Source organism: Gadus morhua, chromosome 16 (assembly GCF_902167405.1).
Source record: "Gadus morhua chromosome 16, gadMor3.0, whole genome shotgun sequence".
NCBI classification, from domain to species: Eukaryota; Metazoa; Chordata; class Actinopteri; order Gadiformes; family Gadidae; genus Gadus; species Gadus morhua.
Genome location: NC_044063.1, coordinates 13,662,465 through 13,684,286, shown reverse-complemented (window position 1 = coordinate 13,684,286; position 21,822 = coordinate 13,662,465). Strand labels below are relative to the sequence as shown.

Below are 21,822 nucleotides of genomic sequence, written 5' to 3'. Positions count from 1 at the left end.
GAATGAGAGACCCACTTGGGAACACCACACAAGTATTGAGCAGCCTGCCAGGCGCGGGGTACAATGGATGTCACGCAGCACATTACAAGGAATCTTCGGTGTACTTGTGTTATCAGACAGGGAACTCATTTGCATGCGGCGATACTGAACCCACCCTATTATCCTGCTGTAAATAATCCAAACAAAGAGATATGCAGCAGTAGCAGGATCCAGAGAGCAGAGATAGATTCAGCATCCTTCATTTTTGTTTATTTTACCAAACAAATAACAGGGCTTTTATGTTTGCTTTAATTTCTGACAATTAGTAGGACGGTCTTGTCTTGGGGGCAATCAACATATTCATCACAATATTCAGAATAATATGCATCAATATTCATATTCCTATAATAATAACAACACCTTCGCAAATAAAACTCAAAGTCTGTGTTGTTGCTAGAGCAACCAAACTACCAGAGTTCCAGACTCATTACCTTCTCAACGTTCGTTAACCGCTCAATCTTATCCCAATCATCCCCCAGCTCGTTATTTAAACGATTTGTTCAGTTTACCTTCACGCTTTTAAGCTCATCCTCTTCCAAAGAAAATACAGAATTGTCTCATTAATGGCTGGAGTGAGGGGTCTTGCGTTACCATAGCAACACATCGGAGTCGGGGAATCAAACCCGGAACCTCGCGGTTCCGGGTGTAGTGGTAGCCCCACTACCACTACACTATACTGACAAAAGTAGGCCAGGCAGCCAGGCCAGATCTCACAGCTGTCTGGTCAACAAGCTGCTTTCTGCAGACCCACGCCCACTGTCTGCTCTGACCTGAGCTACAGTGACACAGCCTCGTCCTGCTCATATAGTGGCCCGTCGACCTCGGCCACTACAGAAGGCAGGCCCTGGCATCGTGTGAGAGGGGACTGACTAAGCATTGTCACACTGAACAAATCGCTGTGATCATCAGGAGCTGGACCGGACCCACCAAGCCCACTGCTACGACGAGTTCAACCAACCATCAGTGTGTTGTAAAAGGATTGATCCTGTCCCCAGCCTCTATTCAGAGCCTCTCTCTACTGCCTCTGTCCTCAGCCTCTTTATATTGCCTTTGTACCCAACCTCTGCTATAAGCCTCTGTCCCCAGACTCTTTACCTAGCCTCTGTTCCAAATCTCTGTCCACAACCTCTGGCCCCAGCTTCTCTGCCCAGCCTCTGACCACCGCCTCTGCCCCAAGGCTATGTCCCTATCCTCTACCCCGAGTCTCGTTCCCTAGCCTCTGTCCAAAGCCTCTATCCCCAGCTTATTTCACTAGCATCTGCCCCTAGCCTATTAACCCAGCCTCTGGCCCTAGCCTCTGTCTTCGGTCTGTGTGGACTCTGTGGGGACATAGAGCCAGACCTGGGAGGAGGGTGAGGGGGACTGAGGGGTGGTGTGGAGCTAAACCTGGGAGGAGGGTGAGTGGGGCTGAGGGGGGTGGCGTGGGCATTTGTGGGCCATGAATAGGGCACCTGCAGCCAGCGAACGCCCAGTGAACAGCGCCCAGAGCTCTTCCAATCACCAGAGCCGCAGCGGAGCCCAGTGTGGGTTTCACAGGGCTGTGTTCCCCTCTATGGGGCCAGGAGAGACCAGCAGAGCCAGGAGGTTCTGGGTTTGATGGCCGGCCTCCACCTCCATTCATCTGCAGGTATCCTGGAACAGGATGCCTCAGGCCTGCCTACACTTTAACGACAAACGGATGACTGCTGTTGAACCGCATTGGGTGAAAGAGTCTGAGTGAATAAATTACAGGATTAAAAGGTATGAACTCTGCCTTCCCAGACAAAGCTTTACCTGACCAGCCTCTGCAGGGAAACTAAAAGTGAGTCAGGGTTAAACCCAAAACTCCAAAGTATTAATTTTGCCTTAATTGGCAGGCTGGGCTGATGTTTGCTGGCTACATATTTAAAATTGGATTCAGGAGAACGGTTTGGTTCATAAATGTTAAGAATTAAAACTGCTTTTCATCCTCTGCTGTTAATTTATATCTTGCAGACAAAATAATCTCTGTCTCATTCTCTGCACACACAAGGGTTAATATCTCCACTATTCAGCTGAAGGTGAATACGTGTGTGTGTGTGTGTGTGTGTGTGTGGTGTGTGTGTGTGTGGTGTGTGTGTGTGTGTGTGTGTGTGTGTGTGTGTGTGTGTGTGTGCGCATTTGCATGCCTGTTTGTGAATGCATATGTTTCTATTGTTTGTATTCCTATCATGATGTCATTGCTAAGTATGTGTGTGCCTTTAAGTGTGTGTCTGTGTGTGTGCATGCGTCTGTTTGTATGCGTGTGTGTGCTTGCTTGTGTTTGTATGTATGTATAACTATGTATGTATGTATGTATGTATGTATGTATGTATGTATGTATGTATGTATGTATGTATGTATGTATGTATGTATGTATGTATGCATGTATGTATGCATGTATGTATGTATGTATGTATGTATGTATGTATGTATGTATGTATGTATGTATGTATGTATGTATGTATGTATGTATGAATGAATGTATGTATGTATGTATGTATGTATGTGTGTATGTGTGTGTGTGGGTGGGTGTGTGTGCGTGCGTGCGTGCGTGTGTGCGTTTGTGTGTGTGTGTGTGTGTGTGCATGCAGGTGTGCATGTGTGCGTGCGTGCGCTCGCGTTTGTGTGTGTGTGCATGCACGTGTGTGTGTGTTTGTGTGTGTGTGTGTGTGTGTGTGGGTGTGTGTGGTGTGTGTGGTATGCCTGCTCTTGTGTGTGTGCGTTTGCGTATGTGTCTGCGTGCGTGCTCGCGGTGAATATCTATGCAGAATGTATCTCCCTTGGAAGCAGGCGAATGGATGAACCAGATAGTTCCAGAGAAAAGGGTGCTAATCTCAGGGCTCACTGAGCTCCTCGTGTCTCTCTCCAAAGCCAACACCGCGGGGCACACCTGCACTAATTACCTGTCCAAACCTCCATTACAGCCTCCATTCTGCCTCTATCTCTCTATGTCTCTGTCTCGTTCCGCCTCTGTCTCCCTATCTGTTGCTCTCTCTCTCTCGCTCTCTGTCTCTCTTTCCATCTGATTTTCTCCCTCTACCTGCCTGCCTGTTTCTCTCACTCTCTCTTTCTCTGTCTCTATCCCTCTCTGTTTCATTCTCTCTCTATCTCTGTCTCATTCTCCCTCGGCCCTTGCCTGTCACTCTCTTTCTCTGTCTCTCTTTTTCTGCCTCTGTCGCTCTCTTCCTCTCCATCTCTGTTTACCTTTATGCATGTACAGAAGGCAATCCAATCCAAGCATAGACACACACACACACACACACACACACACATACACACGCAAACACACACACTCACTCACTCCCCCCCGCCTGAGCGACTTGATCTAAACCTCTCCCAAGTTATTCATAATGGATGAGGCACTCCAAGGGACATGCTATGTGTAGGCTAAACACCAGCACCAGAAAGTATAAAAAGGGCGAAAACACGGTGACATGCCAGCCTGCGACACTGACAGAGTGTGGGAGCCTCACTTAACTTATCACCTCCACCTAAGAGAGACGGCCCCGCACTCGCTGATTGACTGATCCCCGGGGCGGCGGCGAGGGGCTGTATGTGCGCTTTGCCCCAGATGACTGCGCCGCACTTGGCTAGAGCTAGCTCACTGCAGTCCCCGACCACTCCATCCATCACCGGAGGGGGGGAGAGAGCCTGACACACCCCAAAAGAAACCCTGCTCGGTTCGATAAAGTCCCGACAGCTATGAGCCCACCTGACACGCTCCCTATCTCAATCGGCCTCTATCTCCATACATCCCTCAGTCCCGCTGCCGTCTCTGTCTTAATCTCTGGCTCTTAACCCCTCTGACTGCATCAGGGGGGCAGAGCAAATAATAAAAGGTTCTCCAGCATTGCCTCCTCCATTGCAGTCCCTTCCCACAGCCGTCTTTGCTCTCGCTCTTGATGTCTGCCTCTTTAAGATGCGGGGAGGGGGGGGGTTGAGAATGATGCCGCCCCAGAGTGAGAATTAGCGAAAGGAGGCAAAATGACAGAAGCATGAAAGGAAGTAGGGCTCTTATTATGGCCTGAGCGCATGAGCATGCATGTGGGAGTGGAGATGGATAAACGAGCTCCATTCGCCCAGTGCTTTCCCCCTCTCTCTCTCTCCACCCCCCCCCTCTCTTGTTCTCCGAGGCTATTGTTACGGAACTTTTTGGTGAATAATTCACAAGGCTGCGCTGAGTGAGGTGGAGACGCCGACAGATCTTCCAAGTTATTATTTCCCCAAACACCATCAATCCTCCCCTACCGACATCCCTAGCATAGGATTAGAAGCACCGCGACACTTCATAAATCCAGAGTCACCCGACCGCAGCGATGCATCAAACACGCACTGCCACCACCGCCGCAACCAACGCCACCACCGCCACCACCAACGCCACCATCGCCACCGACCCCACCTACACCACCACCTCCGCCGCTACCTCTCGTTTAATGACCCCTCGTCGGGATCCGCAGGCTGGCTGACTTCCGCCGTGTTTACCTCTGGGCCGGCGCCCGTCGTTACGAGTGTGCTTCAGCGTCAGCCCCCCTCCACATTACACCGATCGCCCGAGGGCAAACCAAAAGGGGCATCTTCTTTCGGCCATTTCGAAGACTAAGAGGCCGGGGCCCGGGTTCGGCTTAGCGAGCGCCAGAGCTGTCAGCCGTGCAGAAGTGAGCTGGGGGAGACGATCCTCTATAACCAGGGTTGTGGGCCAGGGCCATAGCCGTGTTGGCTGTCAGGCCGAGACGTCTCTGTGTTTACGGGCACCCCCTCGGGGGGGGGGGGCAGCACACAGGCTGATTGAGGCCTTGACTGGGGCGCCGAGGCTGCAGACATGGCGCACGAAGTAGTGACTGTCCATTACCCCTACAGTTTGTTCTTTTACGTTCCTTCCTCTCTCTCTCTCTCTCTCTCTCTCTCTCTCTTCTCTCTCTCTCTCTCTCTCTCTCTCTCTCTCTCTCTCTCTCTCTCTCTCTCTCTCTCTCTCTCTCTCTCTCTCTCTCTCTCTCTCTCTCTCTCTCTCTCTCTCTCTCTCTCTCTCTCCCTTTCTTTCTTCTCCCTCCCTCCCTCCCTCCCTCCCTCCCTCCCTCCTCCCTCCCTCCCTCCCTCCCTCTCTCTCTCTCTCTCTCTCTCTCTCTCTCCTCTCTCTCTCTCTCTCTCTCTCTCTCTCTCTCTCTCTCTCTCTCTCTCTCTCTCTCTCTCTCCCCTCCCTCCCTCCCCCTCCCTCCCCTCCCTCCCTCTCTCTCTCTCCTCTCTCTCTCTCTCTCTCCTCTCTCTCTCTCTCTCTCTCTCTCTCTCTCTCTCTCTCTCTCTCTCTCTCTCTCTCTCTCTCTCCTCTCTCTCTCTCTCTCTCTCTCTCTCTCTCTCTCTCTCTCTCTCTCTCTCTCTCTCTCTCTCTCTCTCTCTCTCTCTCTCGTTTCTGATCCGACAGCAGGATGCATTCCCTCTGCGACGTCCTCAAAACACAACACACAGGGAGGGGAGGAGAAGGGAAGGGAGAGGTGATCGGGAGGGATGATACACAGAGGAAACAGCTCTGCACTTTCAAGATAGGCATATAGGTAGATAGGTGTATAGATAGAGAGGGAGAGAGAGAGATGCACAGAGGGAGAGAGAGAGAGAGAGAGAGAGAGAGAGAGAGAGAGAGAGAGAGAGAGAGAGAGAGAGAGAGAGAGAGAGAGAGAGAGAGAGAGAGAGAGAGAGAGAGAGATACATTTGGTATCTGCATCCAAATGCCTCTTGTGAGTGTATTGAAAGTACATATCCAAGCCTGCCAAGGGTAAATGGGTAAAAAAATCAAAATAATCGAGCCACTATGTTATCTTTGAAATGCGTATCTTTCCTCCGACAGGAAGGTACACTGGTCTCCACCAGAGTGAAAGAGCTAAGGGAAAGCACTTCATTGAAATGCACAAGTGTAGCCGCACAAGACTTGGCTGATTGGAATGTAAAACCATGAGCCATCGGCCTCCCTTCTCTTTGCTCCACCGTCCCTCTCCTTCAACACCCCTATCCTCTCCTCCACCCAATTCTCCCTTACACCCTTCTATGGCCCCTACCCTTACCTCTCCTCCACCCCTCTCCCTCCTCCTCCCCCTCACCTTCCTCCACCCCGCTCTCTTGTCCACCCCTCTCCCTCCTCCACCCCTCTCCCTCCTCGACCCCTCTCTCATGTCCACCCCTCTCTCTCCTCCACCCCTCTCCCTCCACCCCGCTCCCTCCTCCGCCCCTCTCTCTCCTCCACCCCTCTCCCTCCTCCACAACTCCCTCTTGTCCACCCCTCTCCCTCCTCCACCCTTCTCTAGATGCAGGGTCACCCTCCAACCCCCCCCAACACCTCCACCTCAGGAAGGGTCCAGGGTCTCCCAGCAGCACCACTGCAGACGTTATGCTGATTCAGAGCAGAAAACCAGCAGAGCAACGCCCCTGCAGTCGACCCGCTTCGCCGAATCAGCCGGCGAACCCAGTCCGGCAAAGGAAAGTGCTTCTCTACCCCAAGTAGCAGAACATGCTACGCCCTTATCTCTGGCACACACACGCAGCAGCACCTGCCAGTCTGCTCGTGATTTGGAGCCCCATGTGTTTTTGACGCGGCGGTCTTTATCATCACCGCTCTCAAACAGAAGCCTGTCGATGCTTCCCCCGTTTGCACGGCCCCCACACTGAAGGAAAACGTGTTTTGCAGGAGAAAGAAAAAACATGGACAAATGTCAAGGACTTCACCCTGATTCAGAACACAAAAGGAGTGGGTGAGAGCGATGGAATGATTTTCTGTGCCAGGAATAGATTTCAATAGGATCAAGGTAGGCATGCGATGGCAGCAGGGAATTTTTTAGACCACAATTTTGAGCGATGTGCTTGCAAAAACTCTGAAGTTAAATGAAATGGGTAACACCAAATCATTGCTATTATGACTACATAATACCGTTGGAATTGCTAATAAAAAAACATTTTATTGTAGAGCATGTTTGCAACTAACAACAACTCCATCTGCTTTTTAAATAAGACGTATCACTCGTTCTCCTTAGCTCTCTTTTGTATGCTGCGTTAAATTAGGTTGTTCTGCTCAAGCCATTACACAAGACAACATCTGGTGAACAGCGTGCGTTTCCTAATTTCCATCTTGATGTGTTCACACAATGGAAACCCTTCAACAGTTTCATGTAAACAATAACACAATACGCAATAAAGAACTTTGATTCTGAGGTGCATTTTACGATGAGGGTGTGAAGGCAATAACTAAATCCGCTGAAAGGCAGACCTGCAGTTATGTCGGAATTGAAATGCAGACAGAGGGAGAGCAGTACAATGGAAGAATGAGAGACCCAACAACATGCCCAAATCGCTGCATTTGAACACATGTCGTATTTTGGTGTCAACATTTCGATTTTTTGGATTGAAATTGTCACAGCCCTTTTAATTACAGCACTCCACCACCACCAGCACTGCACCAAACACCAACACCACCACCACCACCACCACCACCACCACCACCCCCCAAACCCCACCACCACAACCAGCCAGCTAATGACTATCTGTGTTTATTCTGGGCCACATCAGTCGGGCCAAACAGGGAGGAAAGCAGCACAGGGCTACACAAATAACAGGTGGACGAGTACTGGAGCTGATACCTAGGTCGATATAAGTAAGGAGAAAAGTGTGTCTTCATCCATTCTATACCGGGACAGGAGGGACACGTACAGAGTGCTGTACATCTTTGAGTGGTAGACTATTATCTTAGATATAACATTTATGATAAATGAAAACGATATTTTCTGTTTTGGTAATCGTATGGTTTTATGGACTATAAGACGTTTCACAACCCGAGCACCACCCACTTAATGAGTCGTGACTGAGTCGTAACTTACTAACTGAACATTTACGGCACCAAACTAATTGACAACGGGCAGAAGAAGTCGTCGGTGTGTCATAATCTTTATAAAAGGACGACAAAAAAAGATATGAGGGCAAATTGTTCGAAAACAATATATATCCTGTATACATATTTATATATATATAGTTATTTATTTACATATTATCTGCTTTGGGATGTCCCATCAACCTCAGATTAACGCCTGATCGGCTTTGCGTGTGAACACAGTAGAATTGGCACCTTGGCACGCATTGCTGCTCCATCCATTCCAACCCATTAGATTGTGGCATTATACACATTATACACATTAGAAGACCTAATGGAACCACCCATGTGTGGCGTTCTTTCAGCTACGCAACGCTGCCTGACGACATACAGCCTCCGCGGCTCATTGAAGCTCTTTCTTAACCACGTTGGACTTGGACCAGGAGTGGACCCTGTGACAGATCTAGAACATGTTACATGGTGTGGCAAAGGGGTGGCAAGAGTACTTGGCAGGGGGGCATAAGTTTAGTTTTTTTATATTTTGTATCAAGCCAAAATGATCAGGCAAAATGATTCTACAGACCATGAGCGAGCTAATTAATTGCTAATTAATGGACGGTTCCAATTATACGCCTTTGGTTCATATGAGGTGTGTCTCAATGCTTTGAGTGGCTTGAGGTCATAGTGGCGGTTTATTTGTAAAAGATCATTATTATTTATTATTTTAATGACACAAAAGTTTGTTGGGCAACTTGGGGAGGGGGGGGCAAGGCTCTAAAGTATATATAATATATATATATATATATATATATATATATATATATATATATATATATATATATATATATTTATTTAAACTCAAAAATTCATTGAGGGAAAAGCCCTCATTTGCAATGATGTCGAGTGAGTACATTGTAGTACAAAGTACAAGGGAAATACAAAAGATACATCGATTTTGGAATTTAACAGAAATAACAGGATCAAAAATGTTAAGAGCAGAAAAAGAAAAGAAACAGACAATTAAAACACATAAATAATAACAAACACATTTAAATAAAACAATTACATGAATGAGACAGGTGGTCCTTAAGCAATGTCTTAAAAAGGTTAAATGGAACCTAAGTGTTTATACCTAGCTCATGCTGCAGGGTATTCCAAGCTGATGGGGCATAAAAGCTAAAAGCAGTTTTCCCTAGCTCAGTACGGACTTGAGGGATATTTAATGCCAACCTGCCAGCCCATGTATGGTAGGGGCTTGAATACCAGTCAATCAATGATGCAATATATAGGCAGGAAGTTTCCCTAATAATGCTTTATAAATAAATAAAAACAAATGCAAATCGCGCCTTGCGGATAGAGAAATCCATCCAACTTTTTCATATAGAGTACAATGGTGGGTATTGTAGGCTTCCTCCGTTATGAATCTAAGGGCTGAATGGTATGCTGCATCCAGGGCCTTGAGAGACGTGGCAGATGCATGTCTATAAACCACATCTCCGTAATCCAGTGCAGAGAGGACAACTGCCTCCATAATCCTTTTCCTACAGAAAATTGGGAATTTACATCTGTTCCTAAATTGGGGGGGGGGGGGGGGGGGCTCCCTGATTGGGCCAAGCGCCCACCCCCAGTCCCCACACAGTACTGAGGCCATGTGATAGTACAGCTAGCAGGGCGTAGACTACAGTGCACTCAGTGCACTTTGGCCAATTAAGTTAATCCAGAGGTAGCGCCGACCCCTCCCATCGACCGTCGGATTGGTCGAAGAAGAGTAGGTCGGATTTCTGTCGACCAAGACTTCTTTCGGCTGACTACAGCCCCAGCGTGTTCGACGGCCCGGCCCCTCGCTGGTCCTCTTTATAGCCTCTTCCCGGGCCCCTCGTCCCCCAGGCATAGAGCCGCGCTGATGACATTTCCCCAAACACAGACATGGCAACTTTTACAACCGCTCGGCACAGATGTTCCTGTCACAGCGGCCGGTCTCATTAAGGTCAGGGAGGAAGTGGGCCGAGGCGGACGGCTGTGGTGCATTGTGGGGTTGCTGGGTGTGTGTATGCCTGAGTATAGATAGAAATATCCAATCCATCGGTCGATGGGTGGGGTGTGTGTGGATGTGTGGGTGTGTGTGTATGTCTGTGGGTGTGGAAGTGTGCACGTTTTATATGTGTGTGCAGGTGTATGGGGGGGGGGGGGTATATGTAAGTGTGCAGGCATATATGTGTGTGTGAAGGTGTATGTGTGTTTGTGTGCGTATGGGGGGTGTAAATGTGTAGGTAGATATGTGTGTTTCTGCAGGTATACATGTGTGTCTGCAGGTGTATGCGGTGAGTGTGCAGTATGTACGTGGGTTTGCAGGTATATATATATATATGTGTGTCTGCAGGTATATATTTTAATTCCACTCCAGAGCCAAAGCGCAGACTTTTCCCTCCCGGGGTCATCTTACGGAGAGGCGCAACGGAGACGAAATTAACTGTTGTTTTCCCTCCCGACAGCTCGGGGTAGATGAGATCGGGACTTTGACAAAGGATGGAGTTTGAGATTCATCGGAGGCTTAATAAACAAGAGGAATCAATGCTCGCAGTGACAATCGGTTCGGGCTTAATGTCCCACACAGGCACGCAGACACACACAGGCACACAGACAAAGACACGCACACACACACACACACACACAAGCACGAGTGGGCGCGCGTGCCTCGGCGTCGCTGTTCCATCACGTACTTAGACGTGTGCATATTAATCTGCAAAATACAAGCCGCAACAACATCAAAACAGGCTCGATGGAGAGAAGCTGGGCCCACTCATCCACTTCCCCCCCCCCCTAAACCACCCTCCCTCCTCCCCAGCCAGCGTGCTGTCCTGTCGCAGAGCGTCATCCTATCTGGAGGAATCGCTAACTCCCAATGCCAAAAGGGCAAATGCCCAGGTGCTGGTGTGGCTGAATTGCTGTCTTCAGCACACAAAGGCACTGTCACCTGGGGAGGACGGCTTGGAAGAGTGGGGTGGAGGAGGTGGTTGGGGTGGAGGAGGTGGTGGTGGGGAGGGGGGGGGGGGGGGGGGGGGGGGGGGGCTGTCAGAGTAACAGGAGAGCACCTGGGATTACTGTCAACAGTCTCCTGGACTGTCCCTGCACGCCAGTCCAACACGCACGCACGCACGCACGCACGCACGCAGCACGCACGCACGCACGCACGCACACACACACACACGCTCGCACATGCACGCATGCACACGAGCACACACACACCATCCCGTCTCCTCTGATCAATGGAAGTCTCGTTGACTTTGACCTTTAAACTCCAATTAGCCACTTAATGAGGAATTAATTATTAATATTGGAAAAACCAACAGGGCCGGGGTTGTTGCTCACCTCCGGCTCATTATCATTCGTTAATGACCATGCCTTGCATCTCATTTGGGGCGAGAAGCGGGGGAACGTCACATGTTTGTTCATCTTTTAAAGGGCAAATGGAGAAAGAGAGTGTTTGCAGGCGTATTATTGCATCTTTCATCACTGGCTCCCGTTGCGGGTCAGGATGTTGTTGGATTGAATCATTCAAGACGCCTCTTCAGTCCGCATTAATAGGAGAGTCCTCGGCGACAGAAGAGCACAGCGTCCACTCAGAGGACCCAGAGCCCTCGCATCCTAATTCAGCGTGAAATGGTCGACATGGAAGTGTCAAAATGGCTCCCAGAGAAACAACAGTTCACTGCGAGTGGAGAGGATCATGACACAGCGAACACAGGGTGCACCAGTTAGGGTTTGCTTTTTGCAAACGCACACACACAAACATACACATGCTCGCACACAGACACACACATGTTCACACACACACACACCCCACACATGTTCCCACACAAAGACACGCACAAAAGCAAAACACATAAACACAACCGCAAGAAACACACACACACACATACAAAAACACACACACACCCTTGTTAATTATTTTCGACTTCTGTCGAGTTTCGAGCTACAAAGGCGACAGCCACGGGCTCCCATGGTTATGCTTCCCAGAGTATCGGCCACTAAAAAAATGGCTTGGATTTGGACAATCACTTCCCGCTAAATGACCTGCTTGGCATGCAAACCCGAAGCCGGAGGTGTGCCCCATAGCAGCGTAATAAATGTGACTCAGCAATCCAATAAATGATCATGTTCACTCAATTACCCTCGACGCTGGGTTTTATTGGCTGGGTCTGTAGATTACAAATAGACCAATCAGTGTCCTTATAGGGTTTTTGATTGCCTCGCCGATATACAGCCATCGTCAAACCCGATACAATCATGGTGTACAGGGTGATGCTTGTGAGCTGGTGTACATGAGTTCTCACCGCCGTCCTGACAAGGCCGCCGCCGCCGCCGCCGCCATTATCCGGTTCCCTAACGCCGTGCGAGGGAAAAGCTCAAATATCTCAAAGACATTTACATTTTCAAACACTCACGAGACGGCACGAGAGGAAATTAGGTTCTCCGTCAAAGAGATTAAGGATTTTCTTTTCGGTAAGGAAGTTAACTTTTTCCTCTCTCTCTCTCTATTTCTCTCTCTCTACACTCTATTATCCTCTTCACTTCACCTTCATCCTGCTCCTCCTTCTCCGCCTGATCGGCAGCGGGCCGCACCGTGACGCTCCCTCTTCCCGCCGTCAGTCTGCGTGTCGTAAGCAAACGCCACGAGAATCCCCATGCCAGACGGCGAGTCGTGACGCACGCCGCTTAGAGAAGATAATGTGAAGGAGCCAAATCTGTTTAAATAAAACTCTCAAGTTATACACACACTCGCATTGGGTCATGACAGCGACTGGAACGGTTTATACAGCACGTATTGTGCGGCGAATTAGCACCGCCAAACATGTGGTAGTAGTATCAACTCATGACACTCACACTGGGTTTGCCCAAGGGCTGCCTACCTCCACACATGACCAGCCTGCTGCCAGAACCGGCTAGATCTTCAGTGGCCATGACAGATGCAAATTTACCGGCGACTTCCACCTCTGTTTTACTGATCAACACTGCACTTGAAGCCCGGGAATCACAGGCACTCAAAAGTGGTAACACCTCCCTGACAGGAGAGAAAAGGCAAGAGAGCGAGAATGAGAGAGAGGGAGAGGGGGAGAGGGAGAGAGGGGAGAGAGAGAGAGAGAGAGAGAGAGAGAGAGAGACCGATAGCGAGAGGGCCCTGTATTTGATTAGTGGTCCTTCACGGAAAATGGGAAGCCGAGTGACAGCAGCTTTCAGTTCCCGGTGTGTCTTTGTGTTTGTGTATGTGTTTGTGAGTTTGTGTGTGTGGTACTAAGTGTGAATGTGTTTGATAGCCATCACATACTGATTAGAATTAGAATAACAAATTAGAATAAAAATGTGTCAACAAGTACATGACTAGCAAGCCTGAGAGCAGAGAACCTAAACCAGTATGGCCAGCAAGCCTTAGGGCAAAGAACCTACACCAGTATGGCCAGCAAGCCTTGGAGCAGAGAACCTAAACCTGCATTGCCAGTGAGCCTTAGAGCAGAGAACATAAATCAGTTTGGCCAGCAAGCCTTAGAGCAGAGAAGCTAAACATGTGAACATATCTAGCAAACCTGGGGGGGCGACAACCGACGAAGTGTATTGATTGATTGATTGAAAACTTTATTGAACAACAATCAACAACAATCAAGTGTTCAAAAGGATAAAACAACCAAAAAAGCCCAAAGGCTTGTCTCCATTGTGGTCCTTACATGCCTAGCTAGTCTGGGAGCATAGAATATAAACAATTGTACATGGCTACAAAACCCGGGAGCAGAGGCCACAGGTGTTGTCCTTACCCTGCATGTGTTATATTCCACTGGGCTCATTACCGGTAAGTCCTCCCCCTGTCCCCAGGGTCCTATACATCACACTGCCTCCGCGGGCGCTGTGTGTGAACCTGGATGACAAATTCAATGTGGACCATAAACCCTCAGTTAGCAGCCAGCGATGTGGATAAAACGAGGATGAAATTGTGATGTTTGTGGCAGGCAAATAAAGCGTTGCCTTTATACATTTCTGAAACTGTAAAAGGAAAATGTTGTATGTGTGTGTGTGTGTGTGTGTGTGTGTGTGTGTGTGTGTGTGTGTGTGTGTGTGTGTGTGTGTGTGTGTGTGTGTACTATTTACTTAAGCAGCACATAATGTATGTAAGATGTATCTGTTTGGAGATGATTGTTTTTTTATATATAAAAAATGCTAAACAAATGTTTGCAGGAATACATTCAAAGACTGAAAAAGCCTGATTGACACATTCCAGCAATTACACCGGATCACAGACACATTTGTAGAAATCAGCGGACATCTTGTCAACTCTTTCTCCTCATCCAGCTCCTGTGAAACATCATCTTTTGATTGCTTCATAGCTGATTGCTGAGAGAGAGAGAGAGAGAGAGAGAGAGAGAGAGAGAGAGAGAGAGAGAGAGAGAGAGAGAGAGAGAGAGAGAGAGAGAGAGAGAGAGAGAGAGAGAGAGAGAGAGAGAGAGAGAGAGAGAGAGAGAGAGAGACAGAAATGCAGTAAGCCTTGCAGACACAATTATACAGATGTACATGGAAGAATTTATGTCGGATGGGTGTGTGTACACAGTCAAACACGCAGAAACACGCAGCAGCTTTAATCATTTGTTCACAACTTGCTCATGCATACCACACACACACACACACACACACACACACACACACACCACACACACACACACACAACACACACACAACACACACACACACACACACACACACACCACACACACACACACACGCCACAGACACCAGGGGTAAGCCATGGACTGAATTACCAAAATGTTCTGCGATTACACTTCCTGTTCAAACATTCAAACAACGATATGGGGGAAACGACGATAGGCCATCTGCTGTTAAAGCAATTGAATATGCGCCAGTGTCTAATGCGTATCAGGAGCGGGTATACTTAGCCCTTTGTGAACAGGACTATGCCCGGCCTGCCTCGGATGCACCAATGACAGCTGACAGGCTCGTGTACTGTATCGTGTATTCGGGAAACGGTGGGGATAAGATGTGCCAAATGAAGTGAATTTATAATTAATAGTGAATTAAAGTCGTGATAACACAAGTAACACAATTAAAGTGACTTAGTTCTAAACTCCTGCTCCCTGTTTGAAGGTGACACATTTCTGCCTTACAATAACCACTTGAAAGGCGCAGAGACAAGATCACCTTGTGAGAGAAACGATTGTTAAAACGGAGAGAGATACAGTAGGCCTCAATGCTTCGTGTATTCGGGAAACGGTGGGGATAAGATGTGACAAATGAAGTGAATTTATAATTATCAGTGAATTAAAGTCGTGATAACACAAGTAACACAATTAAAGTGACTTAATTCTGAACTCCAGCTCCCTGTTTGAAGGTGACACATTTCTGCCTTACAATAACCACTTGAGAGAGAGAAACGATGGTTAAAACGGAGAGAGATACAGTACAATGCTTCGACTTCAAAAGCCTTCAAACGCCTTCTTTCCTTTCCAGCAATTTGCGATATGCCAGGATAGCTGAGTCAGAATTTATAAACAGCAGCTTGAAACCAGAACCAGGGCCTATATGGGACACGCTTTGAAACCTGCACAGTCCTTCCTTTTCCTCCCTCATCATCCCTCTCTGTCTCCATACCGGGACATCGCGTTTCACTCGGCTCTGCCCGTCAATGGAAAACGTGTTCAAACGCGGCGGGGAATGATAAGCAGCATTACCCATCAGCACAGAAAACCTTGACCAGCGCTCCCATTAGCAGCAGCGCACACAACACGTGAGTGACAGTCGACCGAACACCCGAATATGTTGGAATATATACAGCGACTCATTATTCCTTTTCCAATCATGGCCAGAGAGAGAGGCCAGTCACTCCGTGTACCAGAGCGTGCGGCCGTTTCAGAGGATGCCTTCAAAGCAAATATTCCTCTGCATGCTAATTGCAGTTCCGTGTCCAATCCAATTTGAACCATAATCATATAATTAAATTACTGCTGGAGTCCTCCTGCCTTTTTCTTCTCCTCCGCCTCCCAGGTGCACAGAATAAGCCTATAGGTACACAGGCATATGTGATGTACTGACAGACAGTATAGATATTCAATTATGTTAACCAGCCACGCGGTTGTGTGATATTAAATTACCATACAAATGTGTTGTGTGTGTGGTGTGTGTGTGTGTGTGTGTGTGTGTGTGTGTGTGGTGTGTGTGTGTGTGTGGTGTGTGTGTGGTGTGTGTGTGTGTGTGTGCACGCACGTCCGCGTGTGTGTGTGTTAGGGCCGGGTAGGTGGAGTGGCTGTTTGGGATAGTTGCTGTTTATGTGTGTAGTTTGATCTGTTTGATCCCTCTCCTAACATGGTAAACAACATGTATTTCTCGACGTTGTAGCTCCCAGGTTCGGCCAAACCAAAGCAAACCATGCGTCTCATCCTTGATCCATATGCACGAGGAGCTCTTCAAGACATTCGAGTTATATTCGGTACACACCACGGGTGTGTTGATGTTTTTTATTTTTTCTTGATGTTTTTTATAGCCAGCCGTATGACCCTGATACAACTCATAAACTGCAGTGCGGCATGGTGTGTTATTATCAATCGGCCGCGGTTACATAGATTAATATTTCATTTTCCACAACCTCGTGAGTGTTGGAGGGGAAATGCGCTTCGAATGGCGCATTGACTGCAGAAACCCTGGGCAGCGTTTTAAAACACGTCTCATGTGCAAAGCAGAAAAACACACCGCCACACAATACAGCTGTATTAAAAGGATTCGTGCATAAAAGTTTTTTTCACTCACCCCTTTTGAACATTTTGCTGCACTAGATGTAACTGGTCTCTGGTCCTCCGAAAATCATCTATTGATATATTCCAGGCCCAAACTTCAGTTGGGAAGTTGAAATTGATTAGAAGCCGTCTGGTGTCGTCTTGGTGGGGAATGTCAGTGTGGTGGACTCCTCTCTCAGGCTTGGACAGGCGATCCTCTCCGAAATACGGAACCAAAACGGAGCTCACCATACATCAACGACACGCATAGGTCTTCTTTTCCACAAAGTCTGCGAGACGTCAGTCGAGTCCAAAGCTGTCAGTGCGCATTGAAATCAGCCCCAAAACAACTCCACACTATGTGTCGAGCATGGCTGTCGAGTCTCCAGTGATAGCCATCACTTACTAATTAGAGGCGAAAGAGATCCAATCAGTTCAAATGGAAAGTCTCCGTAAAAATTAGCAGTCTCCAAAAAATACAGTTATTTTAATTTCCAGAGGAGCCGATGTAGACGTCTTCCAGATGAGCGGAGGAACACGCCAGTGGATGAAGCGACAAATCGTATCACCTTCGTTGAAATCTTCAGTTAACATAAGTTATTTGGATTTACATCCGCGCGTCTGATGTTGGATTATAAATCCTCTAATCCTCTTTATAACACCGCAGACTTTGACTCGCTGCTCCGCTGCCCTGGAATCCTTTTTCTTAGCAGTTCCCTCCGCTTGTCATTGTTACATGTCTCTGATGATGATCATCTTATCTCAAAAAAGGTCTCTCGGATCTTCTTCATACGGATCCGTATGTCAGTGGATGCGCATGTGGGGGGTTCACACACAGGAGGAAAAGTGTGCCGAATCAGCGCCTGTTTACACGGCAGGCGCCTGGTCCATCTGTCTGCATCCCTCCCTGTCTCTCTGTTCACCGGAGACTCTGTGGATGGAGGAGGATGCTCTGCCTCTCCTCCACTTGAGCTTTGCTTTTCATACGGAAACACTCTCTAAAAATTCCGCACCAAAACACCCTCAATAGTTGAACGTACGCATAACGCGGGTGCTACCTGCACCTTATCAGGGGATTGTTTCAGCATTGCGATTGCAAAATTGGAAATTATGAGGGATTATATAAAAAAGGGATATGGGGTTGAGCGACAGCGATCGCTCATTCACCTTTTTTTATTTTCTTGTGACGCTTCTATCCTACGGAACAAAACTGTGCCTTTTTCAGTGTTGTTAAATCATATTATAATTATATATATTCAGTAATTGAATCATTTATGGCTGTCGGGGAGGGGACGTGGACTGTATTATCCCATCCCGTCCAGAACTATCAACAGCGACGCTGCGCTCGACGCCATCGACGCTCGATTACTTCCCCGCTCCGCTCTGAGATCGACTGCCTTTGCCTTTTCAGTTCTCACATGTTCGAGGAAACATGGCAGACCCCGCGAAAGACACGCAGATTGTTACAGTAAAGAAGAATATAGGTAAATATAACAATATAGACACATTAGATAAATTATACATGTAATATAAATATATACATATTATGTTGGTAGAACCAGCCTCGAAATGTGTAAGAGCTAAGGCTCACCGTTGACTACTGTTGTTGCTAGTCGGCACGCACTTGGTAAGGGAGAGCAGTGAGAGGAAATGTGAACAATAAGCAGACATACAAGCTGTTTATCTGTAATGTACACCAACGCTTTGGACATATATTGTGCGAAACGTGTGGTTTGCGTTGTCTGCTCGGCTGTCTTGTATTGACTAAAGCTACCTGTCACTTTAGTCTTATTCGCAGGTTGCTTATAATATTATATAACACACGTTGTATATTACCATAAAGTTTATTAACCAAAACAATGAGAACAGGAATCCCTTGTAGACATGAAACTATATTGTATCGACGATGACAGGGCTTCTTCACATGATTGACATACTTCCATTCGACTGCTGATTTCTCCTCTCCTCTCCCCTCCGTAAGCGCGTGGTCCACGGCGGGTGATCAATCAAATCCCCGAAGACATCCTGCAGGACCCGGAGATCAACGAGGCGATCAGAGTTCTACCTGCAAACTACAACTTCGAGATCCACAAGACGATATGGCGTGTCAGACAAGCAAACTCCAAGAGAGGTGAGCTCAGTCAATACCCCATTAGTATAAAGATTATACTAATGCTTCAATGCATTTGGGTATTGCATTGAAGCATTTTAAATATTCGGATTAATTCAAATCTTAGTTGTGTATAATCTTATCCAAGCTTTCTTTGTTGTATACGGGGAATGGATTAATCTAACAATTGTTAGTGCTTGGCATTTGTTTCTATGAACATCCTTATTGTACTGACAGCGATATATTGCTGTTTCTCTTTCTTCTGACGAATTATTGAATGAATGCTTTATTCCAGACTCAAAGCCCTATAAAAGACAATACAAATACAATTCTGTCGCTTTGGATAATAGCGTCTACTAAAGGCCTCAATGTAAATGTAAATCACGTCATAATTTAAATGTCTTTAATGTCTGTATGCTAGTGTGCCTGATGAACCCCACTTTTCCACTTTTATTGGAATGTAGTTGTTATTGCTCCAACAGCCGAAACACAAAAAAAAATTCAATGTTACTGTGTGACCCTGATTTCCGCACTCTCAGCCAGAACTTCCACATTACAGAATAACAGAGCATTGCGGTTCCTCTTTTAATCAATTGTTATTACAAACTAGGAGATCTATGGTGAGCCACAACATTTTACTTGGTAACATAAGGAACATAACATCACTAACCCTTCAAACATTAAGCATAAGAACAAATGTAGCAGTCTTAGCTTGAGAAGATCATGTTTATTCCTTCAGTCATTAATTAATTCCCTAGGCATACTTTTCTCTCTCTCTCTCTCTCTCTCTCTCTCTCTCTCTCTCTCTCTCTCTCTCTCTCTCTCTCTCCCTCTCCCCTCTCCCCCTCTCTCCTCAAGAGCAAATATCTGCTGTGTCACTGTCTACACACACTGTGCTTTGTTCCAGCTTGGTCTCCATAAGCCTCATGTGTTTATTATACTGGAATCACAGAATCAGGGTAGAGGATTCTGTAGTCACTATGATTTCCTGTCTTTGTTTATAATCATTCCTTGGTGAGAGCGTACATTCTTAGCATGCTGTGTGAGGTCCCTGTGTGAGTTGAATCGCTAGCACAGGCCGTTTCAATGCCCTGCCGCTTCTTTTGGAGCAAATTTTCTTATTGTGAAAAGCATTTTTTGCTCTTATCAGTTTGTACTGCTGCAATGACTGGGGTCATTTACTGGGTGTTGGAGTTAATGAAGTGCAGAGGGTAGGAAAGATAGCACAGAGCACCATCGAGACATTTGATTCTCCCCGTGGGTCAAGTTACTAAAGATCACAGCTCACACATTATAATTTGTGATGTCAAACAAGTGCTGTTAAGGGATGTTAATAATAATGTAAAGGGACTTAAAATGGCTAATGCTTACAAGATTTCAAAAGCATACGTTCCACATTTAAAAGAAGGTTACGAGAATGATATCCATTATCAAGGTCATTATGTTGCATGTTACATTCGTCATTGTAGCAGAGTCTGTTACTACGAGTCACCTAGGTGACTTATTTTGGGCTCCCCCAGGTGCAGGTACGCAGGTATGCAGCCTAACTAGGCCTGGGCAATAAAACAAATCATTATCGTATCGTGATAGACTTTTGATCAATATCAATATTAAACATGCTCAATATATATCGAGAAGAGACTGGACCACCGAATCATTGTTCCATACTTATTTAGAATTTTAGGATTATTCATTGTTGTTTCGACATTGGAGTATTTATCAATGAAGATCAGTGAAAGGTCATATTAAGTTTTAAACAGAAGTGTTTAAATTCAGCATAGTAATTCCTAGTTTTTTAGGTCATGACAATTATGAATAGTTATCGATATCGATCAAGTTATATCGAGATATGTCTTTTAGCCATATTGCCCATGCCTTAGCCTAACCCAGTCCCAAAGTCCTGTCAGACTCGACTAGGTGAGGCTGCTTAAACCAGCCATCATCCACACACACTCCCACCATCATGTCAAACGGATAATTGTTTAGTTTAACCTGTTTAATGAAGTTCAATGATCCCTAAACTGGGAGAGGCACCCCTTCCCATAAGCTGTAATCATGTTCTAGATAATAATGTATATTTTAGTATATTTTTTGACCTTCCACTTTTTCAACTGAATAGTATCTCACCCAATAATTATCACTGCATTTAATTCATTCTTGCTTATGAAATGACAGAATTGTTTTAGGGAAAAAACGAAAAGTGAATATAACAGAATTATAGTGTGGTAATATAAGAAGCCGAACAACAAACCAATTCCTAGGTAACCTTGAAACTAAAAGTGCTTACCAAACCAAGAAATTGAAAGACCCTTGCCCAAGAATGTGTTGTCGTCCAAGGTCTTCCCAATGCTGCAAGTTTAAAAGATTATTACATTATTTTTCTTAGATGTCTCCTTGATATGGGGGAAAGGGAATTACTTACCTTTTTTATTAAGAGGATATCTTCTAAAATACACTTGGATTTTATATTTAACGTAACATTTACTTAATTTTGGTGATTTACCTCTGCCCCGTGTGAAATGTGTTTTATTCAATTGGTGGGCGTATTCAAGGGCTTGATGTCATTGTTGGGGCCCGAGGACCTTGTCTGATTGTGGGGAAGGACTTTTTGTGATTGGGGGTACTCAAGGACTCTGTGATTGTGTGTGAACACATGCGCTGCATCGAAGGCTATGCACTTTTATTAACATGGTTAAAAATAAATTACTGTCTTAAAGGCCAAGGTGAGAAAATAGAAAAAGACAATCCGGTTAGTTTTTAGAAAAAAGTTTTTGACACTGCCGTCAAATTGTAATGTAATGGTCTAATTAAATTCCTTGCTGAACTTCTTTTTTTAATGTTTGATATTGCTCCTAATTTGTTACACACACACACACACGCACACGCACACGTACGCACGCGCGCGCGCGCACAAAATCACAGGCAACTAATACCACACCAAACCTGCATTTGGCTCGCCTTCAGGGAACAGATGGAGAAAGCTATTTGCCTCATGTCAGCCACAGCAGCGGCAGTGTACTCGAGAACTTTTCCTTGATAATAAACTTGCCCTTTCGCCAAGT

General features: G+C 46.5%; 2 protein-coding genes across 2 annotated transcripts in view; one reads left to right on the top strand and one right to left on the bottom strand.

The window, feature by feature from the left end:
- rtn4rl1b (reticulon 4 receptor-like 1b) overlaps positions 1 to 17,624 on the bottom strand; it is a 152,725-nt gene extending 135,101 nt beyond the window's left edge. The window contains 1 exon segment of the mRNA XM_030337159.1: positions 16,685 to 17,624. Coding sequence (XP_030193019.1) covers positions 16,685 to 16,697 — 13 coding nt within the window. The 5' untranslated portion in view covers positions 16,698 to 17,624.
- Positions 17,625 to 18,005: 381 nt separating this feature from the next.
- Positions 18,006 to 21,822, top strand: part of dph1 (diphthamide biosynthesis 1) — a 59,986-nt gene continuing 56,169 nt past the window's right edge. The window contains exons 1-2 of the mRNA XM_030337160.1: positions 18,006 to 18,134; positions 18,632 to 18,781. Coding sequence (XP_030193020.1) covers positions 18,083 to 18,134; positions 18,632 to 18,781 — 202 coding nt within the window. The 5' untranslated portion in view covers positions 18,006 to 18,082. The remainder of the gene's footprint in view (positions 18,135 to 18,631; positions 18,782 to 21,822) is intronic.